The sequence below is a fragment of the Phocoena phocoena genome, chromosome 1 (assembly GCF_963924675.1).
Source record: "Phocoena phocoena chromosome 1, mPhoPho1.1, whole genome shotgun sequence".
In the NCBI taxonomy this organism is placed as follows: Eukaryota; Metazoa; Chordata; class Mammalia; order Artiodactyla; family Phocoenidae; genus Phocoena; species Phocoena phocoena.
This window is the reverse complement of record NC_089219.1, coordinates 113,286,417-113,306,527: the sequence shown is the minus strand read 5'-3', so window position 1 is coordinate 113,306,527 and position 20,111 is coordinate 113,286,417. Positions and strand designations below refer to the sequence as shown.

General features: G+C 52.2%; 2 protein-coding genes across 6 annotated transcripts in view; one reads left to right on the top strand and one right to left on the bottom strand.

The window, feature by feature from the left end:
* The window catches only part of ARHGEF2 (Rho/Rac guanine nucleotide exchange factor 2), a 31,798-nt gene extending 19,238 nt beyond the window's left edge, over nt 1–12,560 (top strand). The window contains exons 5-22 of one of the 5 annotated variants that reach the window (XM_065898231.1): nt 358–487; nt 705–814; nt 964–1,110; nt 1,607–1,857; nt 2,070–2,195; nt 2,511–2,628; nt 2,829–3,077; nt 4,680–4,756; nt 5,191–5,360; nt 7,006–7,073; nt 8,058–8,258; nt 8,637–8,756; nt 8,886–8,953; nt 9,095–9,130; nt 9,336–9,386; nt 9,592–10,035; nt 10,286–10,469; nt 11,086–12,560. In XM_065898231.1, coding sequence (XP_065754303.1) covers nt 358–487; nt 705–814; nt 964–1,110; nt 1,607–1,857; nt 2,070–2,195; nt 2,511–2,628; nt 2,829–3,077; nt 4,680–4,756; nt 5,191–5,360; nt 7,006–7,073; nt 8,058–8,258; nt 8,637–8,756; nt 8,886–8,953; nt 9,095–9,130; nt 9,336–9,386; nt 9,592–10,035; nt 10,286–10,469; nt 11,086–11,159 — 2,624 coding nt within the window. In that variant the 3' untranslated portion in view covers nt 11,160–12,560. Of the gene's footprint in view, nt 1–357; nt 488–704; nt 815–963; nt 1,111–1,606; nt 1,858–2,069; nt 2,196–2,510; nt 2,629–2,828; nt 3,078–4,679; nt 4,757–5,190; nt 5,361–7,005; nt 7,074–8,057; nt 8,259–8,636; nt 8,757–8,885; nt 8,954–9,094; nt 9,131–9,335; nt 9,387–9,591; nt 10,036–10,285; nt 10,494–11,079 lie in introns of all 5 variants that reach the window. The other 4 variants (XM_065898233.1, XM_065898230.1, XM_065898232.1 and 1 more) reach the window with 4 other exon arrangements.
* A 3,012-nt stretch (nt 12,561–15,572) lies between these two features.
* Nucleotides 15,573–16,683, bottom strand: RXFP4 (relaxin family peptide/INSL5 receptor 4). The gene is given in 2 exon segments (XM_065894523.1): nt 15,573–16,280; nt 16,282–16,683. Coding segments are annotated over 2 exon segments (1,110 nt in total).
* Between the last annotated feature and the right edge of the window lie 3,428 nt (nt 16,684–20,111).

The window sequence follows — 20,111 nt, the reverse complement described above, 5'->3', positions numbered from 1 at the left end:
GACACAGGTTCACGCCCCGGTCCGGGAAGATCCCACATGCCGCGGAGCGGCTGGGCCCGTGAGCCATGGCCGCTGAGCCTGCGCGTCCGGAGCCTGTGCTCTGCAACGGGAGAGGCCACAACAGTGAGAGGCCCGTGTACCGCAAAAAAAAAAAAAAAGTATTGCACAAACATACGGGTAGAATTACTGTTATCATCTTTCTTTGACTAGAACAGGGCTAAAAAAAAAAAAAAAGAACAGGGCTAAAGGTGGGGCTGGAGAGGAGGCCTCGCTTCTAGTGGAGGAGCCTGGGAGGCTTGAATCCTGGGAAGGCACTAGGTTTGACGCTTGCCTACTTGGTATCCCCTCCTCTGACAGCCACCACTCGGGAGCGTCCCAGCTCTGCCATCTACCCCTCCGACAGCTTCCGACAGTCCCTGCTTGGCTCCCGCCGTGGCCGCTCCTCCTTGTCTTTAGCCAAAAGTGTTTCCACCACCAACATTGCTGGGTGAGCCTCTGCTTGGGGAAGGGAGAGCCAAGGCAGGCAGAGTATGGCAATGGAGACGGGGGGCTGAGAGGTCTTTCCCATCCCTGAGTTCAGAATTATAGACAGACAGGTAAGGAGAACTTGGGGTGACTGCCTCTGGGATCCCACCTTGGGTCCCCACCCGGGAAGGGAACTCTTGCCGGAGTTGGGTGATGCAGCCAGGCTCCACTCCCCTCAGACACTTCAATGATGAGTCTCCCCTGGGGCTGCGCCGGATCCTCTCCCAGTCCACAGACTCCCTCAACATGCGGAACCGGACCCTGTCAGTGGAGTCCCTCATCGACGAAGGTGACTGTGCCCGGACCTCAGGGAGACCAGGGCATGAGGGGCAGGTGGGAGCAGTCCTGGGAACGGCAAGGCGGGAAGGGATCTAGAGAAGGGCCCAGGACCCAGGGAAGAGAATTGGGGTCCGAGTTGTTTCCCCCACTCACTTCCAGGTGCAGAGGTGATCTACAATGAGTTGATGAGTGACTTTGAGATGGATGAGAAGGACTTTGCAGCTGATTCCTGGAGCCTTGCTGTGGATAGCAACTTTTTGCAGCAGCATAAAAAGGAGGTGATGAAGCAGCAGGATGTCATTTATGGTGAGCCAAGAAGACCACCCCAGACTTCTCTTTTGTCACCAGTCCTGTTTTTTTGTGTCCTTCCTCTGCCAGTCCTTACCTCTCAAGACCCTTCCCTCTTATCCTATTGGCCTTCAAGACCCTGCCTGGCATCCCCACAAGTAGCCACTAGGCCCCCACCTGTTGGGCTGTTGACCTCCAAGGCCCTTCTTTATCCCTTCCTTCCAGTCAATTCTTAGTCTTTCCTCTCTGCCGGTTCCAACACTGTACTGGGAACTGTGGGAAAGCTAGACATGTAGGGGGCGCATGGTTCTTGACCTTAAAACAGCTCATAGCTTAAGATGGCACAGCATAAAGATTAAAAAATGATTAGAAAATGATCTAAGATCGTACTAATGCAGAATGTTAACCTGGAAGGGATCTTGAAAACCTCAAATGAGCCCTGAGGTCCCCAGCCTAGGCCCCACCAATTGTGGCCAAGCCAGGGTAGAGGCCAGGTGTCCCATTGTCCCCGCAGAGCTGATCCAGACAGAGCTACACCATGTGCGGACCCTGAAGATCATGACGCGCCTCTTCCGCACGGGAATGCTGGAAGAGCTACAGCTGGAGCCAGGAGTGGTCCAGGGCCTGTTCCCCTGCGTGGATGAACTCAGTGACATCCATACACGCTTCCTCAGCCAGCTGTTAGAACGCCGACGCCAGGCCCTGTGCCCTGGCAGCACCCGGAACTTCGTCATCCATCGCTTGGGTGACCTGCTCATCAGCCAGGTGAGAAAAGGCAGGACCCATGGGCAGCAGTCATGGGAGGAGGTGTGACTAGAGTGGACATTTCTCATCATTTCATCAAACTCTAGGGGGTGGAGCCAGAGAGGGCTGGAGAGGCAGGAAGCCCGCCTATTTGGTGGGAGGCCCGAGGGTGTTGGGGATGAGATGTGGCTTTGAGGGAAATGCTGACCCAGCCCTGCTCCCCCAACTTCTAGTTCTCAGGTCCCAGCGCAGAGCAGATGCGGAAGACCTACTCGGAGTTCTGTAGCCGCCACACCAAGGCCTTAAAGCTCTATAAGGAGCTATATGCCCGAGACAAACGCTTCCAGCAGTTCATCCGGGTGAGCAAACCTCTCCAGGACCCACACTCAGCCTCCTCTAGTGGCCCAACCCTTGTGGACACATCCGCTTGTGGATCCCATCAGCAGCCCCTCATAGCAGTAGAGCAAGTGCTTTTGCTACTTTGGTCCTCACAATAAACCTGTGACCTTCTCGTCCCCGTTTTCCAGACTGGGTCACCTATGCCGACCGGTGTGAGGTAAATGACCAAGTTAGGGCCGGCACCAGGGCTTAGGCTCCAAGAACGCTCCAGCGTTCTTTCTGTTGCCCTTCCCTCGGGCCCCACTCTGGCCCTGAGCCCTCCTCTGCTCTTGTAGAAAGTGACCCGCTCGGCCGTGCTGAAGCGGCATGGTGTACAGGAGTGCATCCTACTGGTGACTCAGCGCATCACCAAGTACCCGGTGCTCATCAACCGGATCCTGCAGCATTCCCACGGTGAGAGGAAGAGCCTGGGAGGGAGGAAGGTGGGAGAGGGCTATCTGGGGTGAGAAATGGCTCGGGATAACCCAGGGGAGGGATAGGGTCAGATGTGCAATGCTGGGCAGCCTCTAAAGGTGGGAATCGAGATTGGTGGGAATTGGGGCTGGCTTGAAGATTGGCTGAGCCATCCCTCCCTCATGCTGACCCCCGGTCAGGGATCGAGGAGGAGCGCCAGGACCTGACGACGGCACTGGGGCTGGTGAAGGAGCTGCTGTCCAACGTAGACCAGGATGTGCACGAGCTGGAGAAAGGGGCCCGCCTGCAGGAGATCTACAACCGTATGGACCCTCGGGCCCAGGCCCCGGTGCCTGGCAAGGGCCCTTTTGGCCGAGAGGAGCTTCTGCGGCGCAAGCTCATCCACGATGGTTGCCTGCTCTGGAAGACAGCTACTGGGCGCTTCAAAGGTCAGTGGTCAGCTTGGCAGGCCAGGCAAGAGTCTGTGGTCAGATATAAAGAAGGAGAAGCATCCCAGCCCTTAGGACCTCTTTTAATTCAGCCCTATACCCAGGGTGAGACCCAGTGGGAGGAAAATATGTGGTCTCTGTTGCAACAAAAGTCTGAATTCTGGATTTCACGGGCGATACAAGGACTTCCTTGTCAATATTTATTCATTTCTTTGGTTCTCGCATGCCCAGAAAGCTACTGGTTTTGATGAAGAAAACAGAGAAATTCCAGGATCAGAGGACAAGATCAGGGTAGTTGGTTCTACCAGCTGGAATCCCAGCCACCAGGGCTGGGGAATGGGCAGGAGCTTTGGGAACACAGCTAGGGAAGGCCCACGGGAGGGGGTGGAGCCCAGCGAAGGGCGGGCTGAGTGGAGAAGAGAAAAGGGGGTGGGGCATGTTGGGCTGGGGCACTCTTTCCCAGGCTCTCTTCCCAGACTGCACTGGCCAATGCTTTCCTACCTAAATCAAGACAAGAGAGTTGTAGACGTTGGCTATGGGGGTGAGGAATGAGGGGCAGAAGTATACTGTGCTACCTGAGGCTAGAGCCTGCCTGCACTTCTGTCCTGTGTCATGAAATCCCCACTTCATAAGCTTGAGTATTGCAGGCTTCACCAGCCACTTTCCTTCATCCCTTTCTCTCCTTCCCATCCCTCCCACGCCGAAGCTAAGAATATAAAGCATGGGGGGGTTAAAAATAGCAAGGGTGGAGAGCTTTATTTCTGAAAGCCCTCCCCTTCTCTGTGCCCACAACTTAGAAAGATCTCCAAGGGCAAAGGGTAAGTGTGTGTCTTCTCGACTGTGACATCCAACTTTCTTGGGCTTGACCTTTATTTCCCCTTAAGTCTTAAAGCACAGGACCTCTTAGGATCTGAGAGCCTGGAAGGTGGGGCAGAGAAGGAAAATGAAAGCAGGGCCTGCTGGGGTTGAAGGAGATTGGGATTGTTCAGTGGTGGGAGAGATGGCTAAGGAACCCAACTGTTCTCTTCCCTGTGGAGCACAAAATGAGAAGTGGCAATATGCTGGGGTCGGGGGGAGCTTAGACCAAATATCCAAAAAGGTCTTATGTTAGTCAGTTGTTCAACATGGAACTGAAAGGCTCTGGGAATCCTTTTACCCTCACAAAAATTCTGGACCCTTTCACACAGAAAAATACACGTGTGATATATTAATATGTAAAGTTGCTTATGCAACTTCAGAGGATTTGCAGAGCCTCTGAAGCCCAACAGTAGACATCCTAGGGGGTCTGTAGACCCTAGGTTAAGAAACCCACATTCATTGGATAAAGAGGGTTTTCTCCAAAGGCATTGGGTGATCGCTTATGGGCACCTCTAGCCCAAGAAGCTGATTTATCTGATGGCACATGCATTTACCCCCCATTTCTGAGCTATAAGAATGGGAGAGGTGGTCTGCAAAAGTGGAGAAAGCAACCAGAGGGAGAGAGGTCAGGAAGAGGGGAAACAGGAGCTCTAACCTAATGGGGTAGACCTGGTCCTTGAGAAAGAAAAACAGCTGCTCAGACACTCTCTAATGCTGACTGTCCTGCCTTTATCCTCCTGCCAGATGTGCTCATGCTGCTGATGACAGATGTGCTGGTATTTCTCCAGGAGAAGGACCAGAAGTACATCTTTCCTGCCCTGGTGAGACCTTCTACCTTCTTCTTCCTCAGCACAGACAAGTGTTGAGGCCCTTCTTGCTTTCTTACCCCAGCCTGGAAGAACCCTGGAATCCTCCAGGGTCAAACAGCTGTTATTGTAGCCATTACTGTAATATAATAAGGAGAAATAAGAACAGCCAAGACAAATTGTTACTGTATGCAGGCACTTTTACACCTGTCAGGAAGGCCCTTTATTATCCTCTTTTTGTAGACGAGGAAAGTAAAGCTTAAAGTTAATTAAATTGTCAAGGGTCACAGACGTTTCTAAGTCCTGTCTGGTTGGCACCAGAGCCTGGGTTCTTAACTTGTATTCTCGGCTGACTCTTCAATCCTTTGGGTATTCCAGAAGGACTGAAGACTCAGATATCCAGGGGTCAGGATTCCCAGCTTTAATTCTTCCTTTCCCCTGACTGGCAGGACAAGCCCTCGGTGGTGTCACTGCAGAATCTAATCGTGCGGGACATCGCCAACCAGGAGAAAGGGATGTTTCTGATCAGCGCGGCACCCCCTGAGATGTATGAGGTCCACACGGCATCCCGGGATGACCGGAGCACCTGGATCCGCGTCATTCAGCAGAGTGTGCGAGTGTGAGTGTGTGTATGGCCTCACAGTACCTGCAGTTTCAGGCCCCAGGCCACAGCACTCCCAGGGAATGGAACCCAGGCTTCAGAGGTAGAGGCAGAGGCCAGGGGAGAGACAAGATGGCCCAAGGCAGGAAATGTCATCTATGTTCTACTGTCCTGTAAAGTCGCACTTTATATGATGACGACCGCAACCACCTTCCAAATGCAGCAAGAGCTGACAAGCCAAAGGAATACTTTAAGCTGTCACATTCTGGCATACCTGCCAGCCAGCAGTACAATTTCACCTCCATTAACATCTTAGTCTGTAGGCAGTGGGCCATTATTTGGATTGTACTGTCTTTACCTTTATTTTCTAAAAATAAATGAAAAAGAGGGTAATGAAAGCATTGATACTAGTGGTAAGAGGAGCAAAACTCAAACTCCATACAACAGAGGCAAGAAGGAAATCATTTCATGTGCTAAAGCAGCAGATCTTTGGCTTCTGTTGGACACACATTAGATTTGAGGCAGTCAACTGTGTGTCTGTTGTGATGAAAAAAAGTAAAGTGCATATTAAATGTTGAAAATGGATTCTCAAAGATTATGCCTGAAGAATAAATTCAGTTAAGATGTTTATGATTTTTTTTTTTTTTAGTAATTTAATATTTTATTTATTTATTTATTTTTGGCTGGTTTGGGTCTTTGTTGCTGCGTGCAGGCTTTCTCTAGTTGCAGCGAGCAGGGGCTGCTCTTCGTTGCGGTGCACAGGCTTCTCATCGCAGTGGCTTCTCTTGTTGCGGAGCTCAGGCTCTAGGCACGCGGGCTTCAGTAGTTGCAGCGCACGGGCTCAGTAGTTGTGGCTCGTGGGCTCTAGAGCGCAGGCTCATTAGTTGTGACGCACAGATTTAGTTGCTCTGCGGCATGTGGGATCTTCCCAGACCAGGGCTCAAACCCATGTCCCCTGCACTGGCAGGCGAATTCTTAACCACTGTGCCACTAGGGAAGTCCTATGATTTTTTTTTTAGCTTTTAGAGAATGGATTCTTCTCTACTTTATATTATGTAAACCTTTTTTTTTTTTTTTAACTTCTGCAGTTAAGACTTTGAACAAATTTTTCAGAAATGCGTGCAAAGTATGAAATTACCAATTCTAGGAAAACAAGGCAAAGTACCTGTCCCATTGACAATAGATCTATAGTGCCCTTTTTCTTAATAATATTAATATTTGTAGTTGCGAAAATAATATTATTCATTATAATTGATTCATTGAGCTTCTGCCATGTTCAAAGCAGTGGTACATTATTTCATTTAATCCTCACGGAAAACCTGTGAGGAAGATATCCCCATTTCTCACATGAGGAAATAAAGAGGTTACCACCTGGTAAATTGTGGAGCCAGGATTTGAGCCCAGGGTGCTTGATGCCAAAAACTGTAGCTGTCCCTCTGCACTATGCTACCTCTCCAGGTGACCTTTGGAGAGGTACAGACCAGTAGATGCAGATGATCAGTGCCAGGAAAAGGAGAGGGTCAAGAGTGGATGAAGCCAGGGCGTGGAGCTGACGGGGCTTACCAGGGAGAAATAGAGCACATTTGGGAAGGAGGGTAGGCAGATTCCTGGTGTGTAACCTGACTTCCTTCCTCAAACCCCACCCAACCTGTTATCTCTCCAGATGCCCATCCAGGGAGGACTTCCCCCTGATTGAGACAGAGGATGAGGCTTACCTGCGGCGTATCAAGAGTAAGTCCACCCACAGAGTTTGTTTAAATAATTTATGAGGTATCCACACAGTGGAATGCTGTCTAAAAAGTGAGATGGCTCTCTGAGGGCTGATGTAGATCCATAACCAAAATATATTGTTAAGCGAAAAGAACAAGGTTTAAAACACTGTAAAGTATATGCTACCACTGACGTGAAAATATTGGGGATAGATATATGTCATACGTATTTTGTATATGTGTGTGCAATATCTCTAGGAAGATAAGATACTATTACTGTGGCTTCCTCTGGGCAGGGAAACTAGGAATAACAGAGTTAAGATCGTAACTTACTTTTTTACTATAAGGCCTTATATTAGTTGGGGTATGATCTAACTGCTATACAAAAAGAGTAACAAAAATCAGTCGGTTACACGAGGTAGATTATTTCTCTCCACATAACAGTCCAGAAGTGGGAAGTGCAGGGTAGTTGTGCAGTTCTGCCCTCTTCAACGTGAAGATTCCCCATCTCTATGTCCTCTATGTCTGTGTCTCCATCACTACTCCAGCTCCTGCTATCACATCTGCATCCCAGCTAGCAAGGAGGGGGTAAAGAACAAGGAGAGTTTATACCGATTTTTTTTAAGGGCAGATCTGGAAGACTGTCACATCTGTTGGCCAGAATTTAGTCACGTGGCAATGCCCAGCTGCAAGCCAGGCTGGGAAGTCGAGTGTAACTGGGCAGCCGTGTGCCCAGATGAAACTTGCACACCTTCTCCTATTAAAGGAAGGTGGGGAGAATGGAAACTGGTGGACAGCCTGCAGTCCCTGCCACACATTGTTTTACTTTTGTTTTTAAAACAAAAGTACATGTGTTACTTTTCCCCAAAAAAAGTTACTTTCTTTTTCATATATGCCAAAAAACCAAAATTAAGTCCTGCCACTCTGCCCAGGCCTGGCCCCTGACCCCTGGAGCTGCCCCTACACTACTGGCTCTTCCGGGTGCTCACCTGTTTCTCATCCACAGTGGAGCTGCAGCAGAAAGACCGGGCACTGGTGGAGCTGCTGCAGGAGAAGGTTGGACTGTTTGCTGAGATGACCCACTTCCAAGTGGAAGAGGATGGCGGCAGCGGGATGCCGCTGCCCACCCTGCCCAGGGGGCTTTTCCGCTCTGAGTCCCTCGAGTCCCCTCGTGGCGAGCGGCTGCTGCAGGATGCCATCCGTGAGGGTGAGGGGGCTCCTAGGGAAGAGTCCAGACTCATCCACTCACCATCACAAGATATGGACCCGTGGCTAGACCTGGACACACACAGACAAGGGGGACGTCAGCCCCATAGGCCATAACTCCCCTGAGTGCCTGTTGTTTGTGGGGGAAGATGGTCCTTGCTGCTGTTTGACACCTCTCATCCTGCACGTACTTGTGCTGCCCCTTGGGACCTTTAATGACCTTTGCCTTGTATGTGGTGGTGGCAGTGAGACCCCACTACATGTGCAGGGGGCATTCCCCTAGATGCCCGCATGTTCCGTGTACTGAGTGAATGGCATCCCTTCCCATCCCCCGCAGGATTCTCTGTTGCTCCTGTCCTCACCTCTTCTTTCCCCGCAGTGGAGGGCCTGAAAGACCTGCTGGTGGGGCCTGGAGTGGAGCTGCTCTTGACACCCCGGGAACCAACCCTGTCCATGGAACCGGACAGCGGTGGTAACACAAGTCCAGGAGTCACTGCCAGTGAGTGCCAGGGCAGGGGACCAAGGTAGCACGTGGGAGGGTTTAAAGAGAATGGGGTGGTACCAGGGACCAAGTAGTATCGGGGTGCTGGGGAAGTGGTTCGGCCCATCCTTTTCCCCTTCTCAACAGACGGTGAGGCCAGAACCTTCAATGGCTCCATTGAGCTCTGCAGAGCTGACTCAGACTCCAGCCAGAAGGTGAGTTTCAGGAGGTGTCAGGACTTGGCTAGAGGGAGGGAAAGGGACAGCTGCCCTATAGATCCTTGACTCAGAGCTATTAGGGACAGGCACCAGGGACTTGTGTGTCTCCTGATTCCCCATCCTTGCCCGTTTCTGCAGGATCGAAATGGAAATCAGCTGAGATCTCCCCAGGAGGTGAGATGGGAATGTGATGATATAGGAGACTGAAGGAGGGGTACTCTCATCTGAGAAATTAGAGCCCAGTTTGGAGTTGGGAGGGGGCGTGTACACCTCAAAGTACCTGCAGTCTTATTGTTCCATGCCCACACTTATTCAACTTCTGGGCAGTTCTCCCATCCTGAAGCTTGGACTCTATTCCTACCCTCTCCTCTGTCCTCAGGAAGCGTTGCAGCGATTGGTCAATCTCTATGGACTTCTACATGGCTTACAGGTCAGTGGGGCAAGGGCTAGAGTGGGAAGGGGAGGAGCCAGACCCGAGCTACCCATTTAGGCGGGACAGAATCATCCTAACAGGCCTTTCTAAGCCTTCCCGGTTCGAGCTCTCCAGGAATCATGACCTGGGCCCTGGGGAGTGAGGGTGAGGGGTAGAAGAAACGGGGTCCTGATACACCCCTCTGTTTCCATTCCACCCGCAGGCGGCTGTGGCCCAGCAGGACACTTTGATGGAAGCCCGGTTCCCTGAGGGCCCCGAGCGGCGGGAGAAGCTGACCCGAGCCAACTCCCGGGATGGGGAGGCTGGCAGAGCCGGGGCTGCCCCTGTGGCTCCTGAAAAGCAGGCTACGGAACTGGCATTGCTGCAGCGGCAACACACGCTGCTGCAAGAGGAGCTACGGCGCTGCCGACGCCTCGGCGAAGAGCGGGCGACAGAGGCTGGCAGCCTGGAAGCCCGGCTCCGAGAGAGCGAGCAGGCCCGCGCCCTGCTGGAGCGGGAGGCCGAAGAGGCTCGCAGGCAGCTGGCCGCCTTGGGCCACACGGAACCACTCCCGGCTGAGGCCCCCTGGGCCCGGCGGCCTCTGGATCCGAGGCGGCGTAGCCTCCCTGCAGGCGATGCCCTGTACTTGAGTTTCACCCCCCCACAGGTAAGGAAGCTTGAAGTAGTGAACTGACATCAGGGTGGACATCAGGGTCCATGAGAGAACCAGAAAGGAATTGGAGATTTGAGACCAAATGACATCAGGCATCAGACTTGAAGGATATAGGATACTGTTGGGAGGACTGAACAGTTGCAATGGGTGCGGAAAGAAATCAGTCAGTGGTAGAGGTGCTGAGAGTTGAGTCTTCACACTGCTCATTCCGTGGCCTCCTGCTTTTCTGGCCTGCCGTCCACAGCCCAGCCGAGGCCACGACCGCCTAGATTTGCCTGTGACTATTCGCTCCGTCCATCGACCCTTTGAGGATCGAGAGAGGCAGGAGCTGGGCAGCCCCGACGAGCGGCTGCAAGATAGCAGTGACCCCGACACCGGCAGCGAGGAGGAAGGTAGCAGCCGTCTGTCTCCGCCCCATAGTCCACGAGGTGAGATCCTGGTGGAGACATGGAATGGAAATGGGATGTAACCTGGGTACAGACCCTTGGGCTGTGGTTTCCAAAAGGAGCCTGCATCCTAAAGCACGGGAACATTTAGGATGGTCCCTAACCAACCACTGAGGTCTACAGTAACTCTTGGGAGGGGCACAGAGCGCTTCCTGTTTTGCCTCCTGGTAGACAGGAAGTTGGACTCTAGGAAGCAAAGAATGTAGGGGTCTCTGCTCCAGTAAGTCCATGATTCCCAACCTTTTCAAGCAGAAATAGATTTCCAAAGTAAAAAAAATTTCAAAGACCTCCAAGTTCTTATAGTTGGTTCAGGAAATACAAAATAACCCAAAGCTACTGTGACTTCATGTAATACTAATCTTAACATATTTTGTATTTTATTAATCAAATTGTGTCTCCATATACTTAACAAGTACCTAGGTGTGGATACCTTACTTTGTTGACAGAGGTTTTCCCCTCACCCAAGGATTACAGACCTCTGCCCTCCCTCACAGCTCTCTGAGCTCCTCAGCCCACAGACGGGGAGGCATCAGTGTAGCGGTTCAGTAGATCACGGGAGCATCTGTTCACTCACTAACTTTGCCCCGTCCTCCTTCAGACTTCACCCGAATGCAGGACATCCCGGAAGAGACTGAGAGCCGTGACGGGGAGCCTGTAGCTTCAGAGAGCTAAGGGGGCCCCTCCCCCCACCCCATGTCCCCCTGAAGAACATTACTGAGGGAGGCAAACCTGGGGACTCCAATCTGCCAATGACGAGGGAACATTTGAAAGAACTGCTGATTGTCCTTGCCAGCTCTTGGGATCCTTGGACACGGGGGCGGGGGGCGCCATTTAGGAAGCTGGGGGTATTAGGCCACAGTGCCCCCTGGTGGCATCCAGAAGCTACACTGCAGATGCCAATTTTTCATGCCTTTTTCCCTCTACTTTAGGAAAATTTATTTATTTATTGTTTATTAGTTATGGAGGGAGAGGGGAGATTTAGAGGACCAGGGACATGGGAACCAAGCCATAGGGATCAGCGGGCCTTGTCCTTTAACACTACTGGGGTTTATTCAGGCTTAACCATGCAGCTGCTGGGTTCTAGCCCTGACACCCCTCCTGAGCAACACCCATCTTTGAGGAGAGGCTGCAGCCATAAGACCCTACTGCCCCTTCAGGAAGGGCTGTGGTCAGGGCCATGTCCCTCTCCCCTTCCCCTCAACCTCTTACTGCTGTTCTCCCATCTCTCTGTCTTCTATGGAAACCCCAGGGAGATAACCTGGCTTCCTAGAGTTGATGGAATACAGGTTGAGGTGGCCGTAAGGGGGCTTGGGGGGTGAGGGGAAAAACTCACAGGGACCAGAATGTTTCTTTGTTGTTGTTGTTTTCTTTTTTTGTACCAAAGCCAACTGCACGTGTTTTATATTTTTAAGAGAAGATTGTAGGCAATTAGAAATCGCAGCCTTCTATCTCTACATCTCGGAAGAACTTGAGGGATGGGGGGAACAATGACTTCTCCACTCATCTATAGTACTGGGGGACCCATTTTGACCTCTTCCCCAGCCGTTTGGCCAAACAGTTCTTGGGTGAGTTGGGAAATCTCTACAAACCCTGACCTCATCCCCCACCTCAGCAAACGTGACCCGAAACCTCTGCGTGAATTTGGGGGATTTTTCAATGGACCTCCCCCGGCCCAGTGCCTGCCAGCCCCAGCCAGTTTTCTGCAAATTTGATTGTTAAAAAAAAAAAAAAAGAAGAGGAAAAAAAAAAAAAAGAAAGGGAAAAAGATAAAACAGGGAAAATTAAAGTCCTGGAACCCCAGGAAGTACTGTCTGTTAATGTCTGCCAGTTCTGAGGGTGCTGGTGAGGGGGAGAGCCAGGCAATGACGTGTGTTCCTCCAAAAGGAGCCTCTTCCTCTCCCAGGAAGGGTGACTGCCTCCCTGAAGACAGGGGGCGCTAACAAAAGAAACTGCTGCCCACCTTTTTTTTGCTGTCATCTTTGACGCTCACAAATACAAGGATAATAATGAAGGGACACTTAGGTTCCAGTGGCTGTTGGAGGTTCCAACATTAAAAAACTTGTTTTCATCTCATTTGCATGCCATGCTCAGGAATTGCATCAGCCTCTTGCCCCCTTCCCTCCCTTTCATCACAGTTCCTGTTAGCCTTTCCCCAGAGTCATTCATTTTCAGGTTCAGCCCTCACTCTGCCCTTGTTCTTCACAGTACCAGAGCCCTGGTTTAACCTTTTTAAGAAGGTTTCCCTCATAGGAGCTGCTCATTTGCTCTTTGCCATTTTGAGAGGGAGGCAGTGAGAGATTAAGTAGATTTCAGTTCTTGGTTTTGGTTAATTTTTCGCTTCCTGTTTCTGGTTAATACCCTGCTCTGGGGCTGTCGGGGGAGGGGTGAGAGAGTCTAGAGTTGTATAAATGCTGGCACAGTGCACAGACCTCTGTTGGAGCCCATGGGGTAAGATGGGAAGGATGGGGCTCATGACCTCAGCTAGAAAGAGGAACTGAAATCACCTGGGGTGGGGGGCAGGCTTGGGGGAGCAGCCAGCACCCTCCACTCCTGTCATTCTCATCCATCAGCATCTGGCCTTGACAAGGTGCCTTCTCATCCATAATGGAATCTGTGAGGTAGGGATTGTTTTCATTTCATAGACAGGGAAACCTGGGTGCAGAGGGTTGCCAGCCCAGCAGAGGAGCCAGGAAAGGGCCAGCCCGCCTAGCTGCAGTCCTCCACTTCCCCTCCTCAGCTACTCTGCTGAAAAACACCAGAGCTCCAAAGTTTCCAACACGATGGCCCATGGCTCAGCAGCTGTCTGCCACGTCAGCGGGAAGCAGCTGGGACCCAAAGCTGTAAAGGCAGAGCAGGGGGATGTTAGCATCCAAAGACCACCAGGAAAGGGAATGCAGGCGCCTCCAGCATTCTTACAGATCCAGTGAAGGATGCTGGTCAAGAGGGTAACGGAAACCTGGGGATGCAGAGCCCAGAGCGTGGGTTCCGAGAAGCCCACAGGTCACAGGAGAGCTGCTGTGTTCCCTCCTGCCGCCCCTGGACTGAAACCCCCTCCTCATCCTTGATCCCAAAACAAGACACACATTTCTCTGACATGGTAGTTCCTCTGAGATTAGTCCCTCTCTCACGTCTTTCCCATTCTGTCCGTTGTCCCCTCTCTATTCCCATTTTTGGAAACTCAGTCTTACTCTCTGTCTACCTGTTGGCAGTTTCACAGCTCTGTGGCTTGAGCTCCAGGGAGCCAGGGCCCAGCTTCTTGCCACAGCAATGCCTCCTTTCCATTGCACCCTCCCCTCCCTCTCCCATCCCAAAGGGTGGGTCTGCATGCATTCATTCACCTCTGACTTGGACCTGTTTAAACTTTGTCAATATTTACCTCCGGGTCCCATAAAGCAGCGATGCTCCCAGAGGAGCCAATATCCCGAGCCCCAGCAGGGCCATCAGAGGAGCTGCAGGGGGTGGGAAGAGGGGCACTTGAGTGGTGGAGGATTTTCCATCCTGAATTGGCTGGGAATAGATGTGGATTTTGGAACCGTTAAAACATTATCAAAGAAAGGAAATTAAACATCAAGAGGCTAATTAAATCTCTTTAGCATTGCTTAATATGGTGTGAATTAGGCGGCTCTTTAGAGCCTCTCCTGTTCAGCAACTGGATGGAGCTGGTGCAGGCGGTGCCCCCTCCAGAGGGGGCTCCACCCACTCAGGAGGCACCGTGCCCAGCTGGGTTCAAGACATGTCAGACCTTGGGGTGGGGCAATGGCAGTGGGAGCTCCACCCCATTTTCCCTCTGCCACCTCCCTCCTTCCCAGGGGCTCCCCCCCTGGAAAGTCCCTTCTGATGGCTAGCATTTATCATTGCTGGGTATCTATGGATACAGAAAGCAAAGGGGAACCCCGCTGCCCTGGAGTGCCCAGCTTCAAGAGGGGCCTGAGGGGCCAACCCCTCATTCGTTTCCTTATGTAAAACTTCCACTCCAGAGCATGTAAAAATTCCAGACAAGACCTTTATGGCTCCTTGTCCCTGTCTCCCAGTTGCCCCCTTATTTCTTCCTTTTTTCTTCTGTCTCCATTTTACATGGGGTGTAAGAATAATACCTAAAACTCTATTTCAGGCACTGTTAAGTCCTTAACAGCCCATTTTAAATTGAGAAAACAGGTACAGAGAAGTAAAGTAACTTACCGAGGTCCCTCAGCTGGTTAGTGTCAGACCTAGGATGTGAATCCAGGTGTTCTGACACCTGAGTCGATGCTCTGAGCTAAGCCCTCGGGGGAGGAGGAAGAGTAGCACCATATTCTGTGGTTCGCACTCCTCTAGCTGCATATTCAGCCTCCTCTTCGCCCAGCCCCCTTCCGCATCTCTTGCCTCCCTGTGCCCCACACACATCCTTGGCTTGTCCTTATCCTCACTTCTCCCTCCAAATCCTGATTTAAGGAGAGACACACGGGTACTCCCAGCCAGAAACGGGTTTGCACTCCGGGCTTGGCTGGAGCTAGGGATCCAGCGAGACCCCACACACAGCAGGGAGAACTACAGCTTTTGTTGCTGAGGTGTCTGTGGGCACCAAGTTTCTGTAGACACTAATGAGATGGTAAGAAGGTAGAGGTGGCCAGAGGAGAAGGGCATATTTGGCCCCCGCACCAGAGAAGGACAAGGGTACACCCCATTTGAGGTGAGGGAGGGAGGGTGGAGGGGATAGAGGGAGATAGGCATTGACCTATGACCCAATTAGTCTAGAACCCTTAGGGAAATTTTTCTGGGAATTCTCACAGAAGGCAGAAATGGGGCAAAGAATCCTTTTGGCCACCTTGACCTGGAGGTGGAACTGAGATGAAAGGTGCAGACACTTTGTGTATTCTCCAGAGGTTTATTCTCAGATACTCATCATTCCCATCTCCATGTGGAGACTTCCACTTGGTCGTACCCAGCCCTGACCTGGGTCCCAGCCTCCCTGTTCCCCCATAGCCAGAGCTGGGGATCAAAGATAAGACTTTCCCTGAGGGCCTTGCATCGTGGCAGAGAGGCCAACCTCTCTCTCCCTAGGATGCGTGGATCCCCGCAAAGAAGAGGGGGTTTACCTTGCCCCCTTCACCCAGGTGTCCCTTTGTCCAGGTTGGTAAGCCTGGTAGAAGGGCCACCCTCCCAAGGGGTGCTCTCCATCCACCGCCTGCCCACCTCCTTTAGGGCCACCTGTTCTACCCAGCCCCACCCCTGGGGCCACAGCCTTGCTCACAGATCCCTGAAGGTGTCTGCCAGGGCCTACAGGGGCTCCCGCCTTAGGAAGCAGTACAGCATGGGGTTGAGGCAGCTGTTGCTGTGTGCCAGGCAGGTGGTGATGCGGAAGACATAGGTATGGATGGTGTAGAAAGTGCTGTCCCAGGGCACCAGGTCAGACTTCACCAGGACACCCCAAAGAGGGACCACGTGGTTGGGGAACCAGCAGAGGAAGAAGGAGGCCAGAAGGATGTGGACAGAGCGGGCTGCGACTCTGCTGTCCTGCCGTTGCCGCCGCCGCAGGAAGGCCAGCAACAGCAGGTAGCTGGTGGTGATGATGCCCAGTGGAACCATAAAGGCCAGGACCACCCTCTGCAGCTGGTAGGCCCCTAGCTGATACCTGCTGGGGAAGCACAGCAGGCACAGACGCATGCCAGTCACCTCGCCCTTGGCCCCAAAGACAGCCGTGGGCACCGTCACCAGGGCAGCTGCCACCCACACAGCCAGGGTGGCCACATGGGCCCAGAAGAGCGAGAGGTGGGTGCCGGGTCCTGCAGCCATGACCACCACCCAGCATCGGGCCAACACTCAGCACCGTGATGAAGAAGATGCTGGTGTAGATGTTGAGGACGGTGGCTGTCAGGACCATTTTGCAGAGGGCACCTCCGAAGGGCCAGTGGAAGTCCAGTGCCGACTCGGCTGCCTAGAAGTGGAGAGTGAGTGCCAGCCCCAGGTCTGCCAAAGCTAGTTTAAAGACAAAAGTGTCAGAAGATGGGCAGGGGGCTCGCCGAGCGCAGTTACCCAGAACCCAGAGTCCGGCCAAATTTCCCAGCAAGCCGATGTCCCCCACGAGCCCATAGGCCAGGGCAACCCTCGGGGCTAGGAATCCAACAGGCATCATAGCTTCATCAGCACTCAGCACACTGCCTCCAGAGGTGTTGACCCAGAAAGCAGGCGGGGGCACAGAGGTGTTGGGCGTGGGCATCGCAGGGCATCAGACATCGGTGGTGCTGGGCAGAGGGGCCAGGGGTGCCTGCCAGACTGGCAGGGACCACCTAAGGAGCTCAGCAGGACGGCGTAGATCTGAGCGCTTCTCTGCTTCTCTCGGGGCCTCTGGCTGCCTGGAGGCCCAGCCCACGCCCACACCTCAGGGGGCGGGTGGTGGAGGGACAACCTGCCTCTTCTCTGTTGGTCTCGGTGGTGGGTGGGGCAGGGTGAGAGAGAACCTGAACGTTGGGATAAATGTGTTTGTGTTTGTGTAGAGCTCTATGCAGAAGAGGATGGGGGGAGGGAGAATGATCCCACTATGCAGGGCAGCCCCAAGCCTCCACTCCAGGGAGAGGGTCACAGATACCCCATCTCAGGGACGACAGGAGCCAAACTGGAGCCCCCTCTAATCCTAACAGTGTTCAGGGGCCCCCTTCTCTGCAGAAAATGCTCCCTTGGAGCCAAGGGGAAGGGGCCTGGGAGGGAGCATGGAGGCAGGGAATCAGAATAGGTATTTGAGAGAGAAAGAGCAGAAGTTCTGGAGTCCCAGATCTGCTCCTCACTCGCTGTGTGACTATGGGTGAATTACTTTACTCCCCTGAGCCTCAGTTTCCTAGCTTAAATTTTTCAGGTAAAAGTCTCTGCTTTACGGGATTGGTGTGGTAAAATGAGATAACACATGAAAAAGCACTTTATACATTGCTATTTGCATGAGTGATTATTATTATTATTATTATTATTTGCAGTACACGGGCCTCTCACTACTGTGGCTTCTCCCGTTGCGGAGCACAGGCTCTGGACGCGCAGGCTCAGCGGCCATGGCTCACGGGCCCAGCCGCTCCGCGGCACGTGGGATCTTCCCGGACCAGAGCACGAACCCATGTCCCCTGCATCGGCAGGCGGACTCTCAACCACTGTGCCACCAGGGAAGCCCGAGTGATTATTATTTCAAAGGAAAAGTTGGGGGTGTTTGTGGCACAAGGGAGCAAGGTACAGAGCAGCTATTATCACCATGCCCAGGGAGCAGTGCCAACTAAAACACAGGTTGGAATTCATTGCAGCCTCAATTGACTTTGAGGCTAAGGGCAGGGAGGAAAAGGGGAGAGGAAGTCACAGCTTCCTGTTCCCTCCCTACTGGGGAACACAGCCTACGAGGACCTGAGCAGGCCTGGGGCATGCCCTCAGTTCTCTTCTTGCTAAGAAGTCCTGTAACCTCTACCACTCCCACTGCCATTTCACCCTTTCCTTCTCTAATCTGTGGAGACAGAGGTCAGTGGTACCCCTACTCTCTCCTGCAACCCCCAAACCCCCTTTCAGAGGTGTGGTTTCTGAGATATACCCTCACCACACCTCATCCTGCCTCCCCATGATCTCAGCCCTAAATGGAAAAAGTGCATCATTGGGTCCTCCCCTTTTGTGCCCGTATCCCTATCCTTTGCAGAATTTGCAGCGATGGGGGAAAATAGAAGACGTGGGGCGAGGGGCAGGGTGTAGATAAAAGAATGAGGCTTTTTCAAAATATTCAGCACCTTCCTGTCCTCTGCTAGCTAACTAAGATGTTTGACGTTCAGTTCCCTTGAGTGCTAGGGGAGGAGAGGGGCCCTTTCAGGATAATCAACAATGGGTTTGATGAACCTTATAGGAGAGACCCAGGGGTGAAAGAGATTCAGACTGGGTGCCAGGATGTTTGGGTCCTTCAGCAAGGGATGGGTGTGAAGGGGGTGGCCGAAGGGGAGTGCCCAGCCCAAGTTCAGGTGAGCCCCAGGGGCTACCTCCTGGCCTCAGGGACTGCTCCTGTGTGACTTGTGCCAATCACTCCCTCTCTCAGGGCCATGTTTACTCTTCCACCCATCCTGCATCACCTTGTCCATCTGGCAGCCACGATGTCTTTTAATGCACTGGACCTATTGTCTCTTGGCTTGGAAAACAGAAGCTGGGTCAGAATTTCAGGGTTCTGCTTTCCATTTGAAATATCCGGTCCTCTGATCTTTTTTTTTTTTTTTTTCACCTTTATTCTTTTCTAATCTAAATCCTTTCCCTTGGTCTGAGACTATCAACACTCCTTTGTGGTTATGTAGAGAGGTGGTGCCGCCAACTGACCAAGTTTAAGAACTTCACTTTGGGCCCCTTCATTTTAGTATTTTGTTAGTTTGTTCCTTGATTCATCCATTCATTCAATAATCACAGCATTTCTTGAACACTTACTATGTGCCAGGCACTGTGCTAGATGCTGGGGAGATGAAAACATAATACGGTCCCTATCCTCATAAAATATAATAAGCTTTTTGAGATGGGTGGGCTTTTCAGATCATCTAGTTCAGTTTCTCATTTTGTAGGGCGCGAAAGGGACTCATCCAAGGCCACAGGGGAAGTAGTGGCAGAGTGAGGATTTGAGATAAAAGTCTTCTGACTCCTAGAATCTAGCTCTTTCCAGTACATCACAAAACCCTCTGGGCATTTCTTTCCACCTCTAACCTGTTCCCCTTCCGGAGTGCCAGAAGTGACAGACCCTGCCCTTGGGGAACGCCAAAGGAAAGAGCGGCAGGATATGGACAGAAGGATAGCGACAACTCTGCTTTCGATGCTCTTCCCCCACAACTGCTGGAGGAAGAGGAGGGACTGGACCCAACAGAAACGCTTTTGCCATCTCTCACGTTCATATTACCCTCTAGAGCGGTACTTTTCCAGCCCCATTTTCTATCTCAGAATCCAAGGACTTGTAGTGGTAGATTACAGTGTCTCCCTTTCATAAAAGGGACTTCCAACATCTGGGCCTTCCCCAGTCACCTGAATATCCTCCCTTCCCTCGTCCACATGTCTTTTCATCCCCACATCCCTGTCCTGCACTCCAAAGCCTAGGCAAAGAGGAATTGGGGGAGGTGGCAGAAGAGACTGAGTTATCCCTCCACAGAGCATAAAGAGAAGGGGTCTTGGCATTTGTATTTATGACAGTGGAGACTGAGACTAGCTGCTTGGAGGACTACAAGTGGCAGGAGGAGGGGACCTGTGCCTAATCCAGGTCTCTAACCTCACGTCAACCCAATCAGCCACCACCTCTACTACTTCATGTGTCTGTCAAGGGCTACTGGAGAAAATCCTCCAGTCTTAGTAAGGGACATGGGCAGCTTCAGCGCTAAAGGGCAACTTCTGAATCAATCTCTGTCTCTCTCAACTTTATATTTTGGAAGAGCTTTATATTTACAGAAAAATTGCAAAGGCAGTGAGAGTGATCCATCTCTTCCATTTTCCACATTAAGATGAAGCTGCCAGGGCTTCCCTGGTGGCGCAGTGGTTGAGAGCCCGCCTGCCGACGCAGGGGACATGGGTTCGTGTCCCGGTCTGGGAAGATCCCACATGCCGCGGAGCGGCTGGGCCTGTGAGCCATGGCCGCTGAGCCTGCGCATCCGGAGCCTGTGCTCCGCAATG